This window comes from Lissotriton helveticus, chromosome 7 (genome assembly GCF_964261635.1).
Source record: "Lissotriton helveticus chromosome 7, aLisHel1.1, whole genome shotgun sequence".
NCBI classification, from domain to species: domain Eukaryota; kingdom Metazoa; phylum Chordata; class Amphibia; order Caudata; family Salamandridae; genus Lissotriton; species Lissotriton helveticus.
Window position 1 is genome coordinate 1698812663 of NC_136068.1, and position 26950 is coordinate 1698839612.

At 42.9% G+C, this 26950-nt stretch overlaps 1 protein-coding gene across 1 annotated transcript in view; it reads right to left on the reverse strand.

Moving 5' to 3' along the window:
• LOC144770672 (IgGFc-binding protein-like) overlaps positions 1-26430 on the reverse strand; it is an 82713-nt gene extending 56283 nt beyond the window's left edge. Inside the window, exons 1-5 of the mRNA XM_078655388.1 lie at positions 26379-26430; positions 19167-20393; positions 9593-9933; positions 5971-6544; positions 4224-4822 (exon numbers count right to left, since the gene is read on the reverse strand). Of these exons, the coding sequence (XP_078511514.1) occupies positions 4224-4822; positions 5971-6544; positions 9593-9933; positions 19167-20393; positions 26379-26430 (2793 nt within the window). The remainder of the gene's footprint in view (positions 1-4223; positions 4823-5970; positions 6545-9592; positions 9934-19166; positions 20394-26378) is intronic.
• Positions 26431-26950: the final 520 nt, after the last annotated feature.

A 26950-nucleotide genomic window follows, 5' to 3' on the forward strand; every position in this document is an offset into this window, starting at 1 on the left:
GGAAGAGATCAATGGTATTCACCTGCCTGTCGCCTGGCCAAAAGTAACCTTATCCGAGCAGTAGGCCTGAAAGACCCTGGTTTGATTTCCTCCGCTAGGAAGGAATACAGAAAAGCCCAAGAGGTGGCAAGGGCAACCCACGAAACTAATTTCTGGAGCGAATTAATGGATGCGGGATCCAGGAAGGATTCAAGGGCCTTCTGGGCCTTGTTTAGAGGCAGGGACAGGCCGGTTGACTCATTGTTGACTTGCAATATTACAGGGGATGCTTGGCTGGCCCATTTTTCAAAACTTTACACTAATTCTCCGGGGGCTAGGGGCCACTGCAGGGGCGAAAGCCACATAATATCGGTTAACAGCTTACACTCTGACTCTACCTTTTCAGCTAAGGAAGTAGAAGTAGCAATTAGGTCCATTGTGCCCAATAAGGCAGCGGGCCCAGATGGAGTTCCTGGCGACCTGCTGCGCATAAACATAGAGGAGTGGAGCCTACTCATTGCCAAACTCCTAAATGAGGCCTTGGAGGGCGGTGGATTCCCGGATTCCTGGAGGGGCGCGGAAGTTGTCCCAATTTTTAAAAAAGGGTGTAGGGATGACCCTGCCAACTACCGACCCATAAGTCTGCTTGATTCCACCCAGAAGGTAGCAGGGAAGGTGGTTTTAGGGAGGCTTCTCCAATGGGCGGAGGGAGCGAAGGTATTGTCTGACTTCCAGGCCGGCTTTAGATCTGGTACCGGCACAATTGAGCAGACATTCCGCTTCCTTATGTTGTATTGGAAAGTGGTTAAACTGGGCAAGGGCAGTCTGTATCTTGCCTTTATAGATTTGCGGACTGCCTTTGACCTAGTCCCACGTAACCAACTGTGGGCTGTTCTTGAGGGTTTGGGTATGCCCGCTTACTTGCTGGCACTAATTATTAAATTCCATGAGGAAAATTTTGCTAGAATTAGATGGGGTGCGCAGGGCGAAAAAACATCTCGCATCTCTGTAGACAGGGGGGTCCGCCAGGGGTGTGTGCTAGCCCCCACTCTGTTTTCATTATATCTAAACGGAGTGGTGGAGCATCTGCTCCAGCTACCTGCAGACGCACCTTCCCTGGCGGGCAGGAAGATACCAACACTCCTGTTTGCAGATGATACCCTGTTGATTTCAAAATCCCCGGTGGGCCTTCAAACCCTGCTAACTAGGTTTCAGGGCTTCTGTGTTACCAGGGGCTTGGCTATTAATATCAGCAAAACTAAGTTCCTGGTATTGAATCCCCCTAGAAAGACAGTCCACCCTCCATCCCTGGATTCAGTTCCCTTAGAAAGGGTAAGGGAATTTGATTATTTAGGAATCCGCCTTTGTGACTCTATGAGCTGGAAGGCGCACCATCAAAAGATTATTCTGGCTCATAGGAGGGTCACGGGCGCCCTACTAAAAGAACACCGTGCCTCCTCGCTCAAGCCCATTGGGGTGATACTTGACATTTATAGGGCAAAAGCTGTGAGTGCGGCTCTGTATGGGGCGGAGTTGTGGGGTACTCAGAAATTTGACACTCTATTCCATCTTGAGAACAAATTCCACAAAGATTTAATGAGGCTCCCCCATAGCTCCCCAACTCTCCCTCTTTTATTTGATACTGGTACACGTTCCATAGCTGAGCAGGCGAAGTTACGCCCCCTCCTCCTGTGGGCCCGCATATGGAATGTTCCTGAACTCTCGAGCTATGCAGACGCTCTTCGCGAGCTCCTCTCCACCTCGGGTTGGTATAAGATCGGTTGGCTCTTGGAAGTAAAGCGTCTGCTCTGCGAACTCGGCCTGGATGACGCCTGGGCCAACAGATCTTCGCCACCCAAACAATTACTAAAGAAATTATTCTGGGCGTGGGTGGATAACGAGAGATCTAAACAAACCAACCTATGTAGATCTGCGGTAGAGTTTTTGACATTCAAAGGCCGTCCCTATAGAGAGTACTATCTGGATGTGATTTCTAACCCAACAGATAGGGCGTTGTATTTTAAATTCAGGGTCGGTGTTCTGCCCCTGGGATCATGGACAGCAAATTGGAAACCCCCCTGGCAAACTGTATCAACTTGCCCTTTCTGTGCAAACAGTGTCGAATCCATCTCCCATTTAATGTTTGTATGTCCCGCATATTCTAGTCCTCGCCGTAGATGGTTGAAACCGCTTTGTTTGAGGCTGGGTACACGGTCATATGCGGAGGCATTATATCTGTTAAGATCAGACCCCCAACCCTTGCTCGCATGCGGCCTGGCGAAATATCTGGGGTGGGCCTGGAGGATCAGATCCGCAAGGATGATGATCCTCCAGTAAATGGCTCCATTTTACAATCCATCGGCTCATTTACCCATTGTTGTGTCCTATTCCATCCCCTAAGGTCGACTAAGTATGTGTCCCTATGATTGTCCTAAGATGGACGTCTTTTAGCACTGTTGTATATTGCACCTTTTAAACGATTTTTTCTCGTGATTTTAAACTCAATAATTGTTTTTACTCTGTATCTGTTTTATTGTAATGCTTTTATGAAATGAAATATTTCGAAATAAAGCTATATACAATATATACAATTTTTGCGATTCCTTAAATGCATTGCAAGAATGTTTAAAAAAATGCGAATTCGCAAATAGGAGGAGCAAATTAACATGAGGTTGACCCTCGTGTTAATTTGCAAAATCTTTCAAAAATGCTCAAAAAAGCATTTTTGAAAGTGTCATGTTACACACACACATGTCCTTTGGACATGTGTGTGTGAAACTTGCACTTATCCTTTCAAGGGTGCAGGGGGGGAGTCCTTTGGACCCCCCTCAGCACCCTTGAAATGCATTAACAAATTGCGATTCGCAAAATGAAAATCGCAAAATGTTAATGCCTTCCCATTGATTCCTATCGGCCTTTTGGCCCATAGCAATCAATGGGAATGTTTTCCTTAATTGCGATTCGCAAAATGTGAATCGCATATAAGGAAAATTGAGAAATCGCAAAAATATTTGCGAATTTTTCATGCATTGCCGTTTGCGATTTCTAATTTGCGATTCCTTAATTTTCGCAATTTAGGAATCGCAAACGGGTGCAATGATGCATGTACCTGTTGGAGTCTTGACTTCCTAGGACGGCTTCTAATTTCGTTTTTCGGTCTGCATTTTGTCTTGTTACATTGCAGTTTTATAGAGTGATACTATGCCTGATGCTTTTCCTATTTGTATCACAGTGAGATCGGAGTCCAGTACAACTTGGATGATCACAACAAGTCGGACCTGATGCACAAAGGCTGGCTGCAAAAGTAATATATCTTCTCCTATAGATTTTCTGCTATACTTTAAGTACATTTCAGATTTTTGGGGATTGAGTTATAGATGTCCAGGAGTGCTCCTGCTTTGCAACATTCACTGTCTGGGAATTTTCACTAGATAAAAACATCTGCATGATGAGAAAACCAGCAATTGCAATTTATGTATTATGTTTGTATGTGCAGAGAAACTATTTTCACTTTGAAGTCACCCCTTCCGCTACATCCTCTGAGAATATCATTCTACAACCAACCATTTCTTTTCATGCAATACTACTTACTCCAGTCCTTCTCGGAGCATTTTTTACATGTATTTGCAGGGTAAGAAATTACCTTCTAAATGTTTATGCATACTGCAAACCTTCAGATAAGTTGGCATTGCGTGCATTTGTTAGGAATATGCGCTGTACCGCTCCTTTTCATGTCCTTACTCCTTCATTGTTGATGGAAGATAATCCATCGTACTGGCAGATTTTCCAAACTCATTATTGCAGTTTATGATCATGCATTTCCTCATATCCTAATATTGTGACTGTGGATATAGCACTTAGTCTCAAATTGTTTTTTTACGCACTTAAGCGCAGTGTAATGTGAAACGTTTCCACTGCCTTAGAAATTTCAGTAGTTATTAATTCAAACTGAACCTAGGCTACACAATACAATTGAAAGATTTTCCTATCAGACTTTAATGTTTGTAAAGTTCTATAATTCACATGTTTTTTTATCAAGTCTAAAATAGCTAGACAGCTTTGGAAGTGCATGTACATATCCAAAATAATAATTGCTTCGGAGGGTGGTTCCAGTATCTCCCCATTTGAACCTTAATGGGTATTTGATTACTCATAGGATGCTTGTTGGTAAATGTCATGAACAGTGATATTTGTCAACATATTATTTAGTAAATCTACCAGAATATATATATATATATACATACCATGATTTTGTTAGGGTACTCCTTGCTGATGATGATATCAAAATCACACACTTTGAGTTGCACAAGGGATGTGTAAGATACAACTTTGCTTCCCCGATTATCATTTTGGACAAAAACTTGAAAATCCACCAAATCATCGCTCTTCTTGCATAGTCCTGCAAACTGGTAGACACAAGTACCCATAAAGTTGAATCTCACGCCATCAAAGGTGGCATAGTGTGGGTCACCAGAGGCTGAGCAGGTGCCATAGCTTATGGGGTAGCAGTCTCGGATGCCTTTGACCACATCACATTTTTCAGTTGATTTGCACTTGGTCTCTTTGCATTCCACTTTGTTGGTCACTGGATTGCATGTACACTGTTTCGTACACTTATCATTGCCCCAGAACTTCTGACCTGGGGCGTACTGGCGCCCTTCAAAGACACAGCCGCAGGTGCTCTTGGCAATGCACTTGCCCTCTTTGAGGACAAAGCCTGGATTACACTGGCAGGACTCCACACAAGCCTCAGAGCATTTTTCAGGAATTGCATCATCGTTGCAAGTTGCAGGGCAAGCACTGCCGCATGTCACAAATTGACTGTTCGGTGGGCACTGGACAGCTACAAGAAGAAATGACATGGTAATGTTACTTGTCTAACTGTGGCAAATAGTGGTTTGCTATTTTCATCTTTACTCTTGATTGAATTACTTGTGAAAGATTGCATAGTGACATTTGCACATCACTTTGACATTGTTAGGGCCTCAACTTCCTCTGGATTATTACAATGTAGAAGATAATATGAATATTAATCTGCATTGCCCCCTGAATTCTATAAATCTATAAAAAGGCTGGCAACTGAGCAACTTCTTTGTGTTAACAGCAAATGCAATCTAAATAACTTGATCCCCTCCCAATCCGACGTGGCCTAACACAGGTGACGATTTTTACACCACTGCCAAATGATAATGACTTGGTGACTATGCCTTTATTGTTTTTAATAAAATATGTCAAAGACATTTCTAAGGCCCTTTGCTATGAGTTTATTTGTTAGCTGAATATCACATTTCCCGATTCTGTTCTAAACCATAGAGTCTTTAATCCATCAAATTATTTACAAAATAAGTGATGCATAGGATCTAAAAATGACCTATTTATTTACAGTATGTACGTCCATTAGTAGCACTAATTTAAAAACCCCATTAGTGTCTTGTGTTTTTAGCACCACTTTTTGTTTTAAGGAAGACCCCAAAATGTACCTACTTGGCCATCTGAAGAAAATACCCGCTTTATAATCATAAAGGTTCATCATCACCCACCAGTTTTTAGAGTCATTCAAAATTTCAAGATTGATCAGAATGTGAAAAGCTTCATGAGGCTCACAGGTTTGACATAGCCCACGACTTTCCAGCTCTCAGACTTCCTCTGTCTCCCTAGTGATCATGTCAAGTTTCACAGAACAAATAGCTCTGCGATAGAGAGTGGAAGCTACTGTTCATACATTCTTCAGTTTCTCATAATGATCTTTGAAACATTGGGGGATACGCACAAATACATTAGTCTTAGAGTGCACAGAAAATCTTTAGGACACCGCACTCCTTACTTCACAGAGTATGGGGTGCTTTTCTGCCTCACGTTTAGACCTCTATCTAATGCAGTTATGCTCAATAAAACGGGTGTTTAGAATTAATCAGATGAGATAAATTGCACATATTCTACGTTGCTTCACGGTTACATTTGCATGACAGGTAAATGAAGGTCTCTACTCACGGCATCCAGCTATGCTTCTCCATTCATAGACCATGATGTTCTTTCTCTGGCAGGTATCAGTGTATGTTTTCAGGGCCCCGCATAAAATTTGCTTGAATCCATCATTCATGCACATATCATAGACACAGTTGTCCATGTAAATTTTGGGGTCAATTACTGCATGGCACTCTCTGAAAGGTCCAGTCACCAACTTGGTTATCAGTCCACAGGCAGCCTGGTCTTCATACTTTTTCACCAGGTCTGCGCTGCAGGTCTTGCACACACCATTGCAATTGTGCCAACAGAAACGGTCACCGTCTTCTACCTTCCAGCTTGTCCCAAAGTCAATTGGATTCGGAGCCAGTAATCCCGAGGGCATCATGAAGTCATCATTGGGGTTTCCATTGTAGTTGCCACACAATCCACAAATACTTTCAAAAAAGCTGCTTGAGATTTCGACCTTTAGAAAGTAATTCCAGTCATAGTACACTTTGAGAGTGAAATCAGTTTGAATGAGGATGTTTCCTCCGGACTGATAAAGCCGTAGTTTACCATCGTTCAGGATAACAGGAAGACTTAACTTCTCATTGTTCACCTACAAAAGCAAGCACTGGTTGTCATGGTAACATGAGGCGCGTTAGCAAAAGCAAGCAATGGTTATCATGGTAACATGAGGCGCGTTAGAAAAATAGCCTTCATAAAAAGGTCAGATTATCTATACCAAACCTATTATTATTATTATACTACAGACCTCGCAACAAGGGTTTATGCCTCACCATTAGGCTAGCATCGTTGCCCACACATCAACTTCATCACACTCAACCGTCATCAACATCACTGGTTAAAATTCCCACCCACAATTTCAGCAGTACTACAATTCATCATTATCATCAACTATCCTCTTTAATCTCCATTACAATTGACCACATTCTCAACCTATTATCTTGACCTGCTGTCAACACATTCTAAAATAACCATCATCTAAACATAACCACCACACATGTCAAACACTAAAGGCAAATATTTACATTAATGTAACACTGGTGATAGAACTGGATGCCTTTACTTACCCTTTCACATTATGTCAGAGGATGAGGACTCTTCAGCAATTACATATACTATCTGTTAGACCTGATACTCTTCAGGAAGTGTTTCCCGAAACATTTTGCATTTTCCTCCTGGGTTTTGCTGATTCTCTTGTTGTCGCCTTAGCGCGCTGGGAACTTTCCCACTAAAAATACAGTGTGAAAGTGTGCGCACCCTTCCTACAGATTTTATGAAGTGGTGATTACCTGATGTTTTAAAATGTGGGTCCTGATTGCCATGGCCATGTGCACAATTGTGCCAATGCTCAGGCTGGCCTTTCTAAATCACTAGCCATCCTTTGGGGACCTTTCACTGCCACTAGAGCACCCCTAGGGTAAGTCCTGAGGGGTGAAGCAAATGGAAGGTTGTAGTATGTTAGTTATTAGTTATTATCCCTTTAAAATGTGTGTATACTTGAATGGTAATGTTCTACATTCTAGTTATGCTGTAATGGAATGTTCAATGTATTACTGTTGGTCAGGTGGAAGGCAGGGCATGTACCTATGTGTGCACCCCTGATTCTGGCTTGTGTGCCATGTGGCACACATACATGCGGGGCATGTATGTGTGCCACATGGCACACAAGCTAGATGGCACACAAGCCAGATGTATGTGTGCCACATGGCACACAAGCCAGAATCAGGGGTGCAACAGGGTGTCAAAGTGACACCCTGTCCCCCTTGCAAATTCGGTAATTTTACCGAATCGGTTTTACCGATTCGGTAATTGACATTGATTCCTATGGGCCTCAAGGCCCATAGGAATCAATGGCAATTACAGAATCTGTAAATACTGATTCATTAATTACCGAATCATACCGATTCTGTAATTAATTCGGTAATATTACCTACACCCCATAGGGCATGTATGTGTGCCACATGGCACAGGTGTACATGCACAGATGTGCATGTACACAGGAATCTGTTATTTACCATGACATAGTATGTCATGGTAAATAACGAATTCCTAAGGGCCTGTGGCACTATTTTAAGTGCCACCTACATCTGGAATTACCGATTCGGTAAATATACCGAGTCGGTATTTTACTGAATCTGTAAATTTACAGAATCGGTAAATTTACAGATTCGGTAAAATTCGGGCCCCCTACATCTAAAAAAACAATTACCGGTCGGTAACGGACGAAACCGGAAGTTTCCGACCGGTAATTGGCGACCTACATCGGGCCCATGGTCCTTTGTTTTTCTTTTGAAATCTCTTGTAAAATAGATATGTACCTATTGCTATTGCTACATTAATTTTTTGTACATGCAATACGTTTTTAGCCTTATAGCGGCACAACCACTTTGTAATTTATTTGACATCAGATAGTCGGAACCCAGTATAGCCTTATTATTTGCTAGGTTTCCTGTACTCAACAAAGTTACAAAGAACTTCTTAGTGGGAAACGTATTGGTATCGTACACTAAGATGCAATGGATTTTACTGAATAGTTTTATGGACATGGAATCCGCCGCGGGCCGTGGAGGGAGTTACGGTGGGGCAGGGAGGCGGGGAGGGGGAGGGGAAGGGTGGAGGGACCTAAAAACCTGCATATGGATAATTGCAGGTAAGTACACAATTTAATTATTAAAACGAATTTCGTAGCGCACACTGCATCGCAAAATGCGATGCTGTGCGCGCTCCGAATTTCGTTTTATTAATTAAATTGCAGCCGCGGGCCGTGGTGGGAGTTACGGTGGGGCAGGGAGGCGGGGAGGGGGAGGGGCGGGATGGAGGGTGCGAAAAACAGGCATATGGATCATTGCAGGTAAGTACACAATTTAATTAATAAAACGAAATTCGTAGCGCGCACTGCATGGCAAAAAGCAATGCAGTGCGCGCTACGAATTTCGTTTCATTAATCAAATTGTGTACTTACCTGCAATGATCCATATGCCTGTTTTTCGCACCCTCCACCCCGCCCCTCCCCCTCCCCGCCTCCCTGCCCCACCGTAACTCCCACCACGGCCCGCGGCTGTTAAATTGTGTACTTACCTGAAGTTATCCATATGCCAGTTTTTAGGTCCCTCCAACCTGCCCCTCCCCCTCCCCGACTCCCTGCCCCACCGTAACTCCCTCCACGGCCAGCGGCTGCATGGAATGTAATCTGGCAATTGTACTGAACTCGTTTATTTTTATGCCAAGGATTGTAGTAATTGTTATGACACAATTGATTAAAACAATGAATTTGTGTCCACTTTATAATAATTATTTTGCGCGATGATCCATGTTTATGTTACATTTCGACTAATCTCCCCCCTCTCAAACTCCCCCCCCCCCACTCGGATCAGTTGATAGGAAACAGGCAGTGTATCCGAAAGTTGCTGTCTTGCTGGCTCAGTCTCAATTAATACATTCTCCTGGATTGGGCTATCGGATGTAGACTACAGACAAGCTTCAGACTCCAATGTGCACATATGTGTTTTTAACAGCGCCTCCCCGCTGTCACAAACTATTCACAGTTAACATCTCTAGTGCGCTGAAATGATTAAATGCTACTGTAAAGCGCTTTATAAAACTCTTGGATAAATAAACAACTCAGCTTCAGTCGCCTTACCCTGACTTGACCGTATTCAAATCTGATCAGGGAGATGGTGTAGTCGTAGACTTCAATGGTTACAAAGCTGACGTAGGATACACTGGTGCTGCCTCGGTTCTCGTTCTTTGCCTTAATGTGGAACACTGGCAGAGTGTTGTCCGCACCACAGGTCTTGGCGATGGTGTAGGTGCAGGTGCCCTGGAAGTCGTAGTTGCGGCCGTCGAATGTGTGGTAATGTGGGTCTCCCCACCCCCAGCATACAGATTCTGACTGTGGGACACACACTGGGCTGTCATTGATGAGCTGGCATGTCTCCTTCTTCCGGCAGGACACTGAGCTGCAGGAGGCCTTGGCTTTTCCTAAACACAAATAAAAAGCGGGCAAACAGGATGTGAAAGATAAACAGTATAACCACTAGTCCGTTTGGTAAACAGCACATGATGCAACCAAATCGTTCAGTGTAGGTGTACAAATGACAGCAGATATGACAACAACAAACTGTGTTTTTGATTCACGGAATCAGCATTGGTGGGATTTTTCTCTCATAACTATGGGCTGTTCACATGGAAATTACACCTACAATTTAGAATTTCGATGAAGAACTAATTTGATTCCAAGACTGTGTTTCTGGGTGCTTCGGTAAGCGCCCACCTGTATATGTTGAACATTCAGAAGCTGCTTGGTTCTGTCTGCCCATCTTTTTTCTCTCGTCCTTACTTTTGCTTCCATTGCTACCTATTTAGTTTCTGTTACGAAGTCATCCTGTTTTCCCTGTGCCCCCCATATTTTTCTGACTGGTACTAGTTGTAACTGACTCTGACTGTCCCTGGGCTCTGCCTAACCAGGGCCAGTGCTATGTTGAAAACACAGTAAAAACACCCACATACATGAGGGCAAACTATGTCTCAAGTGTGAGAGGTCATGTACTTATAAGGAGAGTCCTTATAAAAGAGGTTGTATGTGCTCTGGGGATAGAGAAATTGCAAATTTCACTGTCCCCATTGTACTAAAGTGCTCCCCAAACGTCTAAGTTTGTGCTAGGCGCACTGTGGGGTGAGCATCTATACTATTTTTGCATATTCAGGATCTTGAAAGTCTCCCCTAGGTGTCTCAGGGACAGAGGGTCATGTAGCTATAAGCAGGGTTTTTATAAAATATGTGTTATGGGTCCTGGTGCTGGGGAAATTGCACATTTCATTTTCTCCATCGTAGATCACAAACCACAAAGGTTAACATGGCAATAGTTTATTAATGCATAACTATTGCTAGGAATTAACAAAACATATCACTCAGGGACTTAGAAAAATGGTATTGATGAATCCAATATTATGCTATTGTTGACTTTCCCCTAAAATATACAGAAAATAAGTTATAAGTATTTCTTGTCTGTAAGCCAAATTCAGCCTTCCTGTGGTCTCCCCTCATTTGTCAGAGTTAACAGGATTAGCCAGGCAGCGTTTTTGATAAGAGTTTCACCCAGAGAGAGTCTATATGTTAGGGAAAGCTCTGCTACGCAGGAATGTCATAACAGGGTTGAGGGGTCGTAAAACATGGAGATTCAACCGGGGCTAGGACAGACAAGGAAAACCAGGCCCATGTACCCCACAGCCCCTCTGACCTATCCAGATTGCAGGCTTAAGGTAGGAATTTGCAGATGGTGGGTGGAGAAGAGCTATACTGGAGGTTGGCTTAACTAGATCTTGCTCCTCTGCTGAGATTTCAGCCATACTGAACTTTGGAAAAATAGCGCTTTCTGGGAGAATATTATGCCACACTTTGGAGAAAGTGGTCATGCTCTGGGGTGTCGTACAGCACCAGCACCTCATTGGACAGGAGTGCTCTCCTGCTTGACCCGTGAGAATAAATAAATATGTGTGTGGAGCAGAGCCTCTCAGATCTGCTGCTTGAAACTAAGAGAAGAAGAAGGATTGCCAAGCTGGAAACTTTATTTGCACCATCATGCCCAGCATTCTGACTGGCTGAGCCTGCTGCATTATCTAGAACTACAGCCCTTTGGATGTACCTTGCTTCAAGAGGAATAAAGAGTGGACTCCTGGCAAGCTACAGGTCAACAGATCTCACCTGGATTATCACCAACAAGAACCCCCTGTCTGGAGTGTGTGCATTGGATTTGTAAGGGTTTTGTCCAGGTGCATAGTGGTCCCAACCTTTTAAGGACCATCTTGGAGATTCCAAACCCTTGGATTGTGTTTTGAACACTTTGGACCCTCAAGAGGAACTTCAGGGAGAAGTTCAAGACGTTTGGAGAAGCTTTGGAAAAAAGCTCCATAAGGGGACCTACTCAACCAAGAGAGCCAAGCCACCCACCTTCACCCGCGAGCCGTCCTGGTCTGCAGGTTAATCCCACTGAAAAGCTTCAGAGGTCCGATTTCCAGAGTTTGACTGGGAGCTCCCTGATAACCAAGCTGGCGAACCCTCACTGAACCCGGACTGGTGAAGAGCATCGTGGGACACTGGCAGAAAAAGCTCCAGAAAAGTTTACATGTCAGAAGGTAACATCTCGACCGAGGCCTACTGCGAGGGATGTCCGAGCAGGGCTGCATCGTGGTTGGCCTGAAACTTTGACTTTGTCCCGCCCAAGAGTGACCAGATGTCCCAAGGTGGTGCTATAGGTTTCCACGTGCTATATAGGGATACATTTTTAGAAATTCATATCTCTGGTTCCTTAAATTAGATTTCTGATGTTTTGGTCTCATTATATAGATAAACATATTTCCTGTTTTTATAAATTGGTGTGGGATTTTTATTGTGTGTTGTGTCCTAATTATTTACTGAATTTGGTGTTTTTAATGCTTTTTATACCTTTCTCTTAATTTGAGCCTGCTTGCTCACAGCTAAGCTACCAAGAGTTGAGCATGCGAATAATTTACTGAGACCTCTTCTGAGCCCTAGACTGTTAGTGGCCTTATTGCCAGTGTTAGATGCATATTTACCGCTACTAATAACCCACTTTCCATCACTTTCTCTTTCTAGGGAGGCCACTATTTACACAGGTAGTTTCCCCCAAACCAAACCTTAAAATGCTTTTACACCTAATCCGCATGAGTGACAACAAACGCGTATCCGCGAGGGGGACCAGGGAAGAAACACCCACAAAACTGATGAGAGTTTTGGGGAAGCAGTTTCTCCACAGGGAAAGTACAGAATATTCATTTGAGTCAAATGTCTTTATTCAGAGATAAGTGCTGGTGTACCTTATGCAGGCACACATGATTAAGCAAGAGTGTACTCCCAAGAATTTCCAGCTAGAGTACTTTTGGAATTCCACTGAATTTCATAGGAGTCAGACGGGTGGATTCTGAGACATATTTGCAGATCTGCTCTTGAAGGTGTACAACCTCACCTGTGAACAGACGTGTAAACAGCAGGAATTAAGAAACATTTTCAAGAGTGCATCAACTATGCCTGTGTTCCAGAAGTATGCGCAGGAGTCCGTCCTTTTCCATGTATGCCTGCTGGTGTGTTGTGTACAGTCGTTTGGAAATGCCAACAATGCATGCAATTGATTTTTCATTCATTTTTTCTCCACACTGAAAACAGATTTCAATGTGTAGAAACCCCTTCCTGACACCCCTGTGCATTTTTAGTTGTTACAAGTGTATTGATCGAACTCTTAAAAACGATGTGCATGCCCACGTTGACCCTCCGCATTTGACCCGGGCCCCCATGTTGGCATGAGCCAATGACAGCGATCTTCCGGCCAGGCGGTGTTGTGACGTAGGCCAGTGTGCGCACTCAGAATGGCAGTACTCGAATAGCAGTGATAATACTGTACAGGCCCAGTTCCATCAATGGAAGAGCAGGATAAGGGTTGGATCCAGGACTGGAAGAAGGTTATTGCAGCCCAGGTGGAATTCCAGTGTTGGCGCAGCAGCAGTACAGCTGGGTAGGGTTGATAGAATACAGCAACATAGTACAGAATTGCTCCCAATGCAGCAAAAGTACTTAGTTCCAATTTAGCTCCAGACCCAGGTGATTAGGTGTAATCTAATGCACGACAAGAAGGTGGCTTTAATTAAAGTCTGGTGGTTGTGGAAAATCCCCTGCTTACTCGAAAAAGTGCCGCATCGAGAGGCCCCACCAGTCTGGAGCCTTCTTGCAAGGATTTAGCACTTCTTCCAGAAACTAGAGGGCAGCTCATTACCATGCAGCTTTAAAACAGGCTACGTCCTAGTACTGGGACAAAGTACTGATGGTGCGGGAAGGTTGTGATTATCTGCTACATTGTGCAGTGAGAATGACTGCCAGATCTGTGGGGGATGGCAGAGAACACTAGGAGACAGCCAACCAAGTGTGCTGGTGTGGAAGAGTGAGATGTGTGGCAAGCGGCTCGCCAGTTTACTGAATTAAGGATGTGTGAGGGTACTCAGATACCAGACTGCAGCTCGGTGTGGGCCTCGCTAAACAAGAAGTCGCGATAGGCTAAAAGTAAAAAAGCATAGTTTGCTCCCTCTATAGGTGATGCTTTCCTCTGATGAGGGACACATGCCTCTAAATATCTGTGACACTGTGAAAACCTACAAAATGTGGGAAAATGCATTGTTGGAACTGCTTATACCAGAATTAATTATGAGGACAGGAGGTGTCTTGGCTGCCTCATCTGAGCTTGAGGTATATCACTGCAGCTGCTAAGTAGTAGTGTGCTACGAACTCCCAAAAGGAACACACTATTGTGTGACACGTACCACAAAATACATAGAATGAGATTTCCAGTACCGGATGTGCACGTATTTGATTGTGAAAACTTTCAAAATACGAGTAAAAGGAATTATTGCGAATGAATACCCCAGAACGCGTTAGGAGAACTAGTGCAAACTCGTCCGTGTGTTAGAGGTCTTTGGGATCGATGTTCATAAAATCTGAAGGGTCTCATGACAAGCCTGCCAGAGTGTGCAGACAAGTGTACATTTCAGTATTCGAATAATAAGCTTGGCTATCATCACTAGGATACAGCAAGAGGTCGAGGAAGTGCTTTTTCCTATCCGCCAGGGGGCGGCAGAGGTTTTTGTTGAAAATTACAGCTTAGTGTCAGGGTCAATGAGACTCCGCGGGACCAGCCAATGTTCCTTGGAGTACATTAGGAAAGCTGCACGAGGTTCAATAGTAAAGGGGTAGTAGGGCTGGTTTGCCGCTAGACTGTTCAACAGATCTACACTTAGCTATAGTAAGATGTACAATCCCTTCCACACTCAGAATTAATTAATGATTGAACTAAATAGACCAAAACACAGTTGTATATTCTAAAAGAAAGCACAATATAGACTCAGATGTACTTATTGACTCAAATATACAGTTTAAGGCCCGCTCGTATATTTACGGGCTAAGATTCACTTAGATATACTCACTGCATCTCATAGTGTAAGAGACACTCAGATATACTCACTGCATCCCGTAGTGTAAGAGACACTCAGATATACTCACTGCATCTCATAGTGTAAGAGACACTCAGATATACTCACTGCATCCCGTAGTGTAAGAGACACTCAGATATACTCACTGCATCCCGTAGTGTAAGAGACACTCAGATATACTGACTGCATCCCGTAGTGTAAGAGACACTCAGATATAATCACTGCATCCCGTAGTGTAAGAGACACTCAGATATACTCACAGCATCTCGTAGTGTAAGAGACACTCAGATATACTCACTTCATCTCATACTGTAAGAGGCACTTAGATATACTCACAACATCTCGTAGTGTAAATGTAAATGTAAATGTGCTGGACTTGTAAAGCACACAGCTGCCCGTGAGCGTCCCGGCGCTTGCTTAGGGAACCCGTCCTGGTATTCCCCTGTGAGAAACCCCGGCAGGGTGTCCACAAGGTGAAAGCCAGGCCTCCCGCCACGAGGGGCCGTAGTGGAGATTAAGCAAGCTATTGCCCAGAGTCGCAGAGTGTGACCCCGTGAGTTGAGTAGGCACCAGAGCGAGAATTGTCGAGTCCATGGACATTTTAGGACTCAAGACCCTGCCGAGCCGGGAATTGAACCCTGGTCCCGGGCTGACCTCTGCTTCCAGGTCTGCCTCCTCTAACCAGTGAGCCACACACCTCCACCTTCTCCACTAGTAGTGTAAGAGGCACTTAGATACACTCACTGCATCCCGTAGTGTAAGAGACACTCAGATATACTCACTGCATCCCGTAGTGTAAGAGACACTCAGATATAATCACTGCATCCCGTAGTGTAAGAGACACTCAGATATACTCACAGCATCTCGTAGTGTAAGAACCAGCCCGATATAATCACTGCTTCATTTAGTGTAGGAGACCCTCAGATATACTCACAGCATCTCGTAGTAGAAGATGCACTCAGATATGCTCACTGTATCTCACAGTGTAAGAGGCACTCCGATATGATCACTTCATCCTGTAGTGTAAGAGACACTCACATCTACTCACTGTATCTTGTAGTGTAAGATGCACTCACATATATTCATTGTATCTCGTAGTGTAAAAAACACTCTGAATTACTCACTGTACCTCACATTAAAAGACACACCCATGTATACTCACTGCATCCTGTAGTGTTATAGGCACTCACACTTACTGCGTCTCGTAGTGTCAGAGACACTAACATATGCTCACTGTATCTTGTAGTCTAAGATGCACTCACTGTATCACATATTGTAAGATGCACTTAGATATTCTCACTGTATCTCGTAGTGTGAAATTCACACATATATATACTTTGAGGCAGAATACTTTCTAATACACACTAAACTACTTACTGCCTTAGCTTGTCTGTGATTCACTCAACTGTAAACACTGAATCTTGTACTGTAAGATGCACTTAGATGTACTTTTAGTATCTTGCAGTGTGAGAAGCACTCACATATACACACTACATTTTGTAGTGTGAGAGGCGCTGATATATACTTACTGTATCTCGTAGTGTGAAAGGCTCTCAGATGTACTCATTGTATCCTGTTGTGTAAGATGCACTAAGACATGCTCATAGTGTGAGAGCCATACATATATATATATATCTTACAGGATTAAAGATATTTTTTAATACAGACTCAAATAATTAAAGCCTTAGTCAGTTTCAGCTATAAACACTGTATCTCGTAATGCAAGATGCAAGCACCTATACTCACTGCATTTCATGGCCTAAGAGGCACTCAAGTATACTCAATGTATCTCGTAGTGAAAGAGGGACTCAGATATACTCACTATATCTCGTAGTGTGAGAGGCACTCAGATATGCTCACTGAGTCCCATAATCACTGCTTCCCATAGTGTAAGAGACACTCAGATATACTCACTGTATCTCACAGTGTAAGATGCACTCAGTTATACTCACCGTATCTCGTAGTGTAAAAGGTACTCAGATATAATCACTGCATCCCGTAGTGTAAGATACACTCACATCTACCCACTGTATCTTGTAGTGCAAGATGCACTCACATATACTCACAACATCTCGTAGTGTAAGATGCACTCAGATATACTCACTGAATCTCGTAGTTCAAGAGGCACTCATATACTCACTGCATCTTGTAGTGTAGGAGGCATTCAATTATACTACCTGCATCCCGTAGTGTCAGAGGCACTCACGTATACTCACTGTATCTTGTTGTGTAAGAGGCACTCAGATATACTCACTGCATCTTGTAGTGCAAGAGGCACCCACGTATACTCACTGTATCTCGTAATGAAAGAGGTACTCAGATGTACTTACTGCATCTTGTAGTCTTCTGAGAGGCACTCAAATATACTTACTATACCTCGTAGTGTAAGATGCACTCAGATATACTCACTTCATCTCATAGTGTCAGAGGCACTCAGATATACTCACTGCATCTTGTTGTGTAAGAGGCACTCAGATATACTCACTTCATCTCATAGTGTAAGACGCCCTCACTTATACTCACTGTATCTCACAGTGTAAGATGCACTCAGATATACTCAGCGTATCTTGCAGTGTAAGAGGTACTCAGATATAATCACTTCATCCCGTAGTGTAAGGTACACTCACATCTACTCACTGTATCCTGTAGTGTAAGATGCACTCACATATACTCACTGCATCTCGTAGTGTAAGAGGTACTCATGTACTCACTGCATCTCGAAGTGTAGGAGGCATTCAAATATACTCCCTGCATCCCGTAGTGTAAGAGACACTCATGTATACTCTCTGTATCTTGTTGTGTAAGATGCACTCAGATATACTCACTGCATCTTGTAGTGGAAGAGGCACCCACATTTACTTACTGCATCTCGTAATGAAAGAGGTACTCAGATGTACTTACTGCATCTTGTTGTGTAAGATGCACTCAGATATACTCACTGCATCTCGAAGTGTAGGAGGCATTCAAATATACTCCCTGCATCCCGTAGTGTAAGAGGCACTCAGATATACTCATTATAACTCGTAGTGTAAGAGGCACTGAGATATACTCACCGCATCTCGTAGTTCAAGAGACACTCTTATATACTCATTGCATCTCGTAGTATAAGAGGCACTCAGATATACTCACCGTATCTCAAAGTGTAAGAGGCACTCAGATATAATCACTGCATCTCATAGTGTAAGAGGCATTCGAATATCCTCCCTGCGTTCTGTAGTGTAAGAGGCACTCACATATATTCACTGTATCTTGTTGTGTAAGAGGCACTCAGATCTACTCACGTCATCTCGTAGTGTAAGAGGCACTCAGATATACTCACTGCATCTCATAGTGTAAGAAGCATTCAAATATACTCCCTGCATTCCGTAGTGTAAGAGGCACTCACTTATATTCACTGTATCTTGTTGTGTAAGAGGCACTCAGATATACTCACTTCACCTCATAGTGTAAGAGGCACTCACACATGTTCACTGTATCTCGTTGTGTAGGAGGGACTCAGATATGCTTACTGCTTCTCATAGTGTAAGAGGCACTCAGATATACTCACTGCCTATGGTAGTTCAAGAGGCACTCTTATTTACTTATTGCATCTCGTAGTGTAGGAACCGCTCAGATACACTCCCTGCATCTCATAGTGTAAGAGGCACTCAGATATACTCACTGCATCTGGTAGTTTAAGAGGCACTCTTATATACTTATTGCATCTCGTAGTATAGGAACCGCTCAGATATACTCCCTGCATTCCGTAGTGTAAGAGGCACTCATATATAATCACTGCATGTCATAATATAAGAGGCATTCAGATATATTCACTGCATCTCGTAGTGTAAGATGCTCTCGGATATACTTACTCTATATCATGTGTAAAAGACACTCAGATATTCTCACTGCATGTCATAATGTATGAGGCACTCAGATATGATCACTGTATCTTGTTGTGTAAGAGGCACTCAGATATACTCACTGCATCTCATAGTATAAGAGGCCCTCATATATATTTACTGCATCTCATAGTTTAAGAGGTACTCTGATATGCTCACTGTATCTCATGTGCAAGAGACACACATATATTTACAGTCTCAGACAGATTACAATCCACTCAGATGTTCTTACAGGCTCAGACTGTCTGATATACTCTCAGATGCACCTAATAGTCAGACATTGTCTGATACACTCAAATGCACTCCCTGACATAGAACAATGTCACGTAACATACTCACTGGCGATGCAGGTTCCCGGTGATCCATACCCGTCCATGGTAGATACTCCGAAACTCAGAACTTCGAATGGAGAGCTGCCATCTATCATGTTGATGCTGAAATCTTTCCCCAAGCTGAAGCTGCTCCAGGAGAAGTCTGTGCCCTCAATCAGACTCCATGTTAGTCCAGGGATTGGCACTTTGTTGGAAGTTATTCTCGCTGTTGCTGATGTCTTGGCCACCAGGAGGGCATTGTTATCAAAGTCTTTCAATCCAAACGTGTTGTAGGACATGCAGTAGCTGTCAACATCTGGTATATTGATTATGAAGGGATCGTATAGGGTGCCGTCTCTGGCAGTCCAGCCTGTGAAGTAGAGAATGACCTGGATACTTGCAGTGGCCTTGATATAAAGCGGGTTCGCCTGCTTAACTTCAAGCTTCACCACTTCTCCCGCTCCCAAGCTCTTGGTCTCTTTGCTGGATCCTGCTTGGTAGTCCAGGCGTGTGGTTTTGGATGCTGCGATAAATACGTAATCAGATCTGGTCTGTACGGGAATTGCAGTCACAATGAATGTGTCCCCCCAGCTGGCGGTGGGCAGCAGCTGCTGATAGACATGATTGCACTTGGTGTTTTTCCATGTGCACGTGTGGCCGGTCATCACAGCCGAGGGTTTGGAGGAAACAATCCTGGTGCCTGACAAGTCGTCCTTGCTTTGGATCTGGATGGCCTGCAGAGGCTCAAGCATGACCGAGAGAGTGGTTTTTGGTGGATAGGTCTTGTCCTGGTAGGTGACTTCACCTTTGAGGTAGATGTCGACATTGTTGGTTTCTTCGTTGTTGATCACTGAGAACTCCTTGAAGCTGTCTGATGGTCCGTCTAGTGGTGTAACAATGTAGTACTCTGTGCCCCAGTCTTGAGTTGGATACACTATGGTGGTGGCAGTGCTCAACCTCTTTTTATTCACTGCAAGGACAGAGATGTCCTTGTCCGCCTGGATGGTGACTGTATTGCAGAATTTGCCTGTCCCGAGGATTTGAGCAGTGCTTGGTATCTGCAGAGCCACCGTCTCCCTCTCGTTCACCGTAAGCACTTTAGCAAAGCTCGTCTTCTGGAGGATCACAGTGACCTTAGTCGAGGCGGCATAGCCTGTGATCAGCACTTGCAAAGTTGGCTCTTCACCTTTGGCTAGGTAATTCTGCATGAACACGGTGACGAAGCTCTTCCCTAGGGAGTCTGTGGAGCAGGGACCTGTGGGACAGAAAGATAGAGTCAAGATGTGGCTCTTATTATTTAGAAATCAGCAACAGTTATTGGGCTTACAAAGGGTTCTGGTCAGATGTGCTGGTTGTAAACCCAGACCAATTAAAATCTCATCTCTTGGGTCCTGGTTGCTCTAACGCGAAATGCTTCTTTGCCAATCGTTTGCCATATTAAAGGAAAGCTGGGAGTGTATAGCGGTCATGATGACGGCTTTACATCAGTCCCAGCTTCATGGCGAAGAGTGATAAGCATGCTGGGACTTGTAGGCTAATACCATCACTGAGGACAGTAGGAATGCATGTTCTTGCATAGTTAGTGCTATTGGCTGAAAATAAACCCTCATGCCATTGGTCGAGTTGACTGCTGTGAGAGTGGTCTATCTGTCACTTTCCTGTGAGACATAATTATTTTCTATTTCCAGTTACCAGATGCCCATCTCGTGCCAGTGTACATGTCTATCAGAATCATACTCTCATGCCCACGCAGGTGGCAGGTTGTTCCCTCGCACTTTGCGGCTGCCGGCTGGTATTACCTGCCAAGGCTCCTTTTTATCCTTCCCAGAATATCCGTGAGTCTCTTCTTTACCAAGACCTAGAGCTTCCTAGCACACACCTTCCTTCCTTTTTCTTCCAACCCCCTCTGGCATGTGCACCTCTCTTTGCTTCCCCTTTTATGTTTATCATAATCTCGCCCATTTACCCTTGAACCTCCCGCTCCTCAGGTTTATAGGCAATAGTTGTTTTAGCCTGTCTCCTCCTGCTCTGCACCTTTTTGGGGGACTTAAAACAAGTGGACGTTATTTGAAAGTTTAATGTATGTTTACTTTTTATGTTTGTCTCTTTACTTCAGTTGTAAGCCTAATACAAATTCGACACATAATGGTTTGATAATTTCCCATCAGGGTTCTGATAATACCTGCAGAAGACATCAGACCCTGCCCTTGCATACTTGTTGAGAGAGACATTACTAGCCTAAGTGGGTACTCAAAGGAATACCTCAAATGCTACTCTCAGGGGTCTTCTTTTGGTCAACAGGGTGGCCTGCTGTAAAACAGTCTGCATAAGCACATTATTTCAGCTTTATTTCAGTCCTATTCCCTGTTTGGAAATGCAGACTGTGCGACGTTTAGGATGTTTGTAGCCATGAGAAGGTCAAAGCTTGGACATAGCGATTCTCTTCAGAGGGTTCTCTACATATACAGAGGATTGGCACTGAGCAGTAGCTTCCCAACAGACCCACATCCATGCATGTTTCCATAAGAGTGGTCAAAAAAGGACCTTTAAATGAAATGCAGCACCACCTCTTCCGAAAGGAAGGACTTAACAAATAGGAATTCTTGAGGTAGGGCTGTGAAATGTTATAAAAAGGCCATACTAGCATCATTTTTCAACATCACAGGCTATCGAAGGTACAGCAACCTCAAACTGATTGAGGTCAGGAATAGATATTTAAGGACTGCTGGTTTATTCTGTAAAGTGAAACCTCACAGGTCAATTTCTGACTTCAGAGGGAAGTGTTAGATCCAAGTACAAATGCTTTATTTGCTTCCCACTGTCTAAAAGCCAGAATGCTGCTAGAACAGCGAAGGAAAGATGATACTTGCATGGAAGAATTCTTTTGCACTAGGAAGAGTACATGGAGTGATTGACTTCAGCTCTCCCTTGAGTCTCTACTTCTAAGACATTTACTCAGAGCTAGTGGAGCCACCATTATAAAAAACAAGCAAGACGAAAGGTGGTTCTTGACTATCCAGTAGTGCCTTTTACTGCGTGTTAACTTTTGTCAGGGCTGCGATGCAGGGAGAGTTCCAAGGAGCAGAGTCAGCTCTGGCATCTTGGAGAAATTTAGTAGGGACATTGGGAGTTGAGCTGGGCTGTTGTCCTCAACAGAGTAATCAAGTATGCTGTCTCCCACTGATTTCTGTGATATGATCACATTGGAGCAGTTCCTGAATGTGTAAAGAGAATTCGAGACAGCCAAATGTGTTTGAAGTTTGGATAAAGTTGTGATTAAGAATTTCTTTACCTCTAAGTGATAGGATAAGGTTACAATTCTACCCAAATGATGCATTCTCTGCAGCCCCTATTTCCAGGTGTGTCCCACTAGGAACATTTGAAAGTAAGTGCACTATTACAACATGACTACATAAAGTGGGCATATGACCACGTGGAGCCTTTTTCAGCTACACTAAAGGATTTCGAGCTCTAACATTTTCAAAATCTGAAGGTAAACTGCAGACTGGGGTGAGTAGCCAGACTTTACCTGTCCGCTGCTTCATTGCGGACAGTCGAAAAGGTGCAGAGGTTCCCCTTCTACTACATACCATAGGACAAAATTTTAGGTTTGTCACTGTTTTCGGCGGGCATCTTGTATATTTTCCGCACAACTCCTGTTCCATTTCATTAACTTTTTGTGTTCTGAAGTAATTTGAAATGGTATGCTACCAGAATACTGAGTTATAAATATATTGTTATAATATGTTGATTGCCAACATATGTTGATCACCAAAACAATATTGACTAAAATATTGACAAGGTAAGTCTATGTAATAAGCACAGCTTTACTATACTTTTTAAAATAATGTTTATTGTTTTTTCATTGAGTAAAAAACATATTCTTATATTGAACAGGATGAATAACTAATACAATAATATATTACTGTTTTTTCTATTTATCATTAACACTTATTTGATGGTATAATCAAAATCCAACTTCATATCACAAGCGCTCAGTAATAGTTTTAGCTATAAGTGATGACAGCGGGTAGAGAGCGTTGTGGACTACGCATGTAAGGAGTATTACTTCATGATAGAAGGTCTGAGTCATTATCATCAGTTGTGCAGATGAACCTCCACCATCAGACTAATTGCAGCCATGCATATCTCTCCAGACACCAGTCATTTCCAAGTCTTGTTTACAGGTTTTCTATAGTTAACTTATTGTTTGCGCACTTTGGTTCCTCATAGAACTCAGGTTTTACATGTGTACACTAGATTATCTAAATTTGTGTCATTTCAAACGCACATCACATCAAGAATATGGCATCTCTCCCCCCTAGTTAGCTCGCCAGTTTCCTACAGGAGCCATAACTCTCCATAATTTGATGATGGGCTGACAGCTTCCATGGATGTTGTTTTGGTGCTTTTTAAGTGTTCAAAAAGTAGACCTGATTGCCATCAGCATAATAGTGGTAACATATTTTTAACATTTACATGTAATTGGGGCATCCTGGAGGGACGCTTCACCCCACCTGGTAAGGTCCATTTTGAGTCTCTTTGATTGGGTGTGTAGGAGGATGACTGTAGTCTTCCTACCTACAAAAGGTGAAACGCCTCTTATATCAAAGAGATAAATACAGCGTTTATATTTAGCAATGCTAGAAACCATGAGCACTATTCACAAAGCTATGTTTATAGGTGCAGATTTACTCATGTGTAAATCTATTCCTGCACCTAGGAGTCGCTATCAGGTGCACAGGTATGGGACATTGCAGGGCTCCTCCTCTGCTCTGTTGGACCCTGGGACGGGTGGTCCTTAGTCAGCGAGGATACGGTAAGAAAGTTATAATACAAGCAAGTATGAGAGTGGAGGCAGTCTGGAGCAATGAGTTACTCCATAAACATCTGGACAATTCAACCAATGTGATATTCATTACTACCTTTTCACATCAGGCACATAATTTGCGCATGATTTTGAAAAAACATTGGCATGTTTTGACGACTGATGAAGTTTTCAGTTCGCACCTTCGCCCTAATCCCCAAATTAATTTTCGCAAGAGTAGATCTTTGAGGGATGAGCTAAGTCATAACATGATCATGAGTACTGACAAAACATCCAAGATGGTAGAGGAGGATTTTTTTGCTGAGTACTGACAAGACATCCAAGATGGTAGAGGAGGACTTTTTTGCTGCAACAATTGTAAAGCTTGCAGTGGGAGTTTTGATTGACCCAGTTTTAAATTCCCCAATTCAATCAGAGTTTACGATCAAGAAAACTCAGACATGTAAAACCACATATTGTGTGTATGCTCCAATGTGTCCCTGCAATAGGATGTACATTGGGAGCACAATACATAAGGCTATGAAACGAGTCCTTGAGCATATTCCAGCAATTAGGCAAAATGATGAACATTATCCAGAGGCCCGACATTTCTTTGAAGCCCACTTCCAGATTGAGAAATTGTTATGCATGATTGTGATTGATGCAGTAGAGACTGATGTACAGGGAGGGAATCGTGAATTGAAATTGCGTAAACTGGAGTCTAGATATATCATTGACTTTGAAACCCTGAGTCCACAGGGCTTGAACTCGAGTGAGTAATTGGCTGTCCATCTGTCTTAATTTGAAGAGTATTGTAATAAATTGTATTTTGTAGTTTCTGACATATAGGTAAACGCACTTTTTTGAGATAGAGAAGAGCTGGGAATCTTCTGTCCACTAAAACATCATGAATTGAGCTGTGTTCACATCGTGATGTGACTTTGATCTGAACTTAATTGAGTGACCTCCATGACATTGAGTACTACCTTACCATGAAAATATTTCCTTTTGTATGGGTTTTGATGCTGCATGCGAATGCCCACTTGGGCAGAATCAGTTATATTGTATGCTATCAAACTTTGGCTTTATTGCATTTAGGTAATAACACTTACATAATGCCAACACTGATATTTAGGAGAATTAACACGTTGAAACTGGCATAGGGATTATCAACTAGTTATCAAGGGGAATTGGCAATCTCCTTTCCCAAAATATTAACAGTAGAATCATTACAATCAATTTTACATAATTAATCAAGTCAGTTAGTCAGAGACGATCCGTTAATCTATTTCATTCATGACATAAATTGCTTGTCTCTCCAGCTCTGCTCGTCATCAATATATTACATTTTAGATTGCTCTTGCCAATTTCTTTGGATTTAATATTGATGTATCTCAATTTCATGCTTTTTATTCTAATCACTATGTAATTGGACGTACAACCTTAAACTGAATGTAAGCCTTCCAAAAGAGGCTTTGTGATCCTGTGTCAGCCTCAAATCTGATGCGTGTGACATCTTTCAGCATTACAGGTACAAACAGAGCACATAATAGGTGGAGTTTGCTCCCAGGAAAAAAAAACAGGCAGATTCGGTCAGGACAGATAGTAGGTTTTGAGTGCAGCTCCATGAAGGGCCAGAGGGCTCGAGGGGCTTAGCATTCTATAGCAAGGAATCTACACTCCATCTTATCAACTATAATTAAGGCTCACGGTTTTTTAATGTTCCTTTTTTTAACAGTTCTGACTGTATGTATCCATATTTAATTTTTGGCCATCTCGTCTTATTTAGTCATGTTTATCTTGTAATCAGTGAATAATTGAATTTGTAAAATGGTATACTTCCAAATTATTTAACTGTCTAATGAGCGCTCATACTTTGAAGGCCTGTAGTGTTTTAGCAAATTAAGCAGCCATATATAATACACCTGCAGGTAAATATTAGCAGAGGCAATGTGTAAACTATTGGCACGGCACTCTCACACAATAAATTCACTTACGGAAGGCCAATCAAAAGAAGCCCAATTTCCTGTATTTTTCCATTATTAATAATAAATGCAGACAGGAAGCATGTTTTTCTGTCTGTAGTTATCTGTAAAAGTCAGTAAAAACGGAAAAGTGGTAGCCTTAATTCTAATATTTTATGTACGCACAGAATCTTCAGACAGCTGCTGAATAATGTGTTTACTTTGCTATAACTGATATACAATCTCAGCAACATTGCACAAGTGTAAATAGGGACCACTGTGTCATACTCTTCCCTCTATGGACCTTTTTTACACATGAAACTGGTCATTCTGCTTTGGACAATAAATGTCTCTAATGCCCAATCATTGGAAGCATGTTGTGTAATTGCCACATATAAACGCTACATGCCCCACACGAAGTGGGAGCCTCAGTTCCACCTCAGCTGAATACATGTTATTGTATACTCACCACAGAGGACGGCTAGTAGGGCCCATAGCAGCAAGAGCTTATTGTCACCCATTGCTGAAAAAGAAGAAATGTGGGGGTTAGGAAAGAGAATATAAGAGTCAGAAACATATCTTGGAGAGGGAAATACATGGATCTTAGGACTAAGACGTGCAGGCATCCTCTGGAGCTCAGGTGTCAGGACTGCATGGTTCCTAGTAGGAGAGGGGGTGGCTGAGAATCATTGATCTCAGGCTTGAGAAATGCAGGCTGCCTGAGAAGCTCAGGTGTGAGGACTGTATGGTCCTTAGGAGGAGAGAGGAGAAACTGTGAATCATGGTTCTCAGGCCTGAGAAATGCAGGTTGCCTCAAATCAGTTCTGAGAACTGCATGGTTCCTAGGAGGAGAGAGGGGGGACTGAGCATCATGGATCTCAGGTTTGAGAAATGCAGGCTGCCTCAGGTGCTCAGGAGTGAAGAGGGGATGGTTCTAAAAAGGAGAGGGGGGAATTGGCAATCATGGATCTCAGGTCTGAGAAGTGCAGGCTGCCTCAAAATCTCAGGTGTGAGGACTGCATGTTTCCTAGGAGGAGAGAG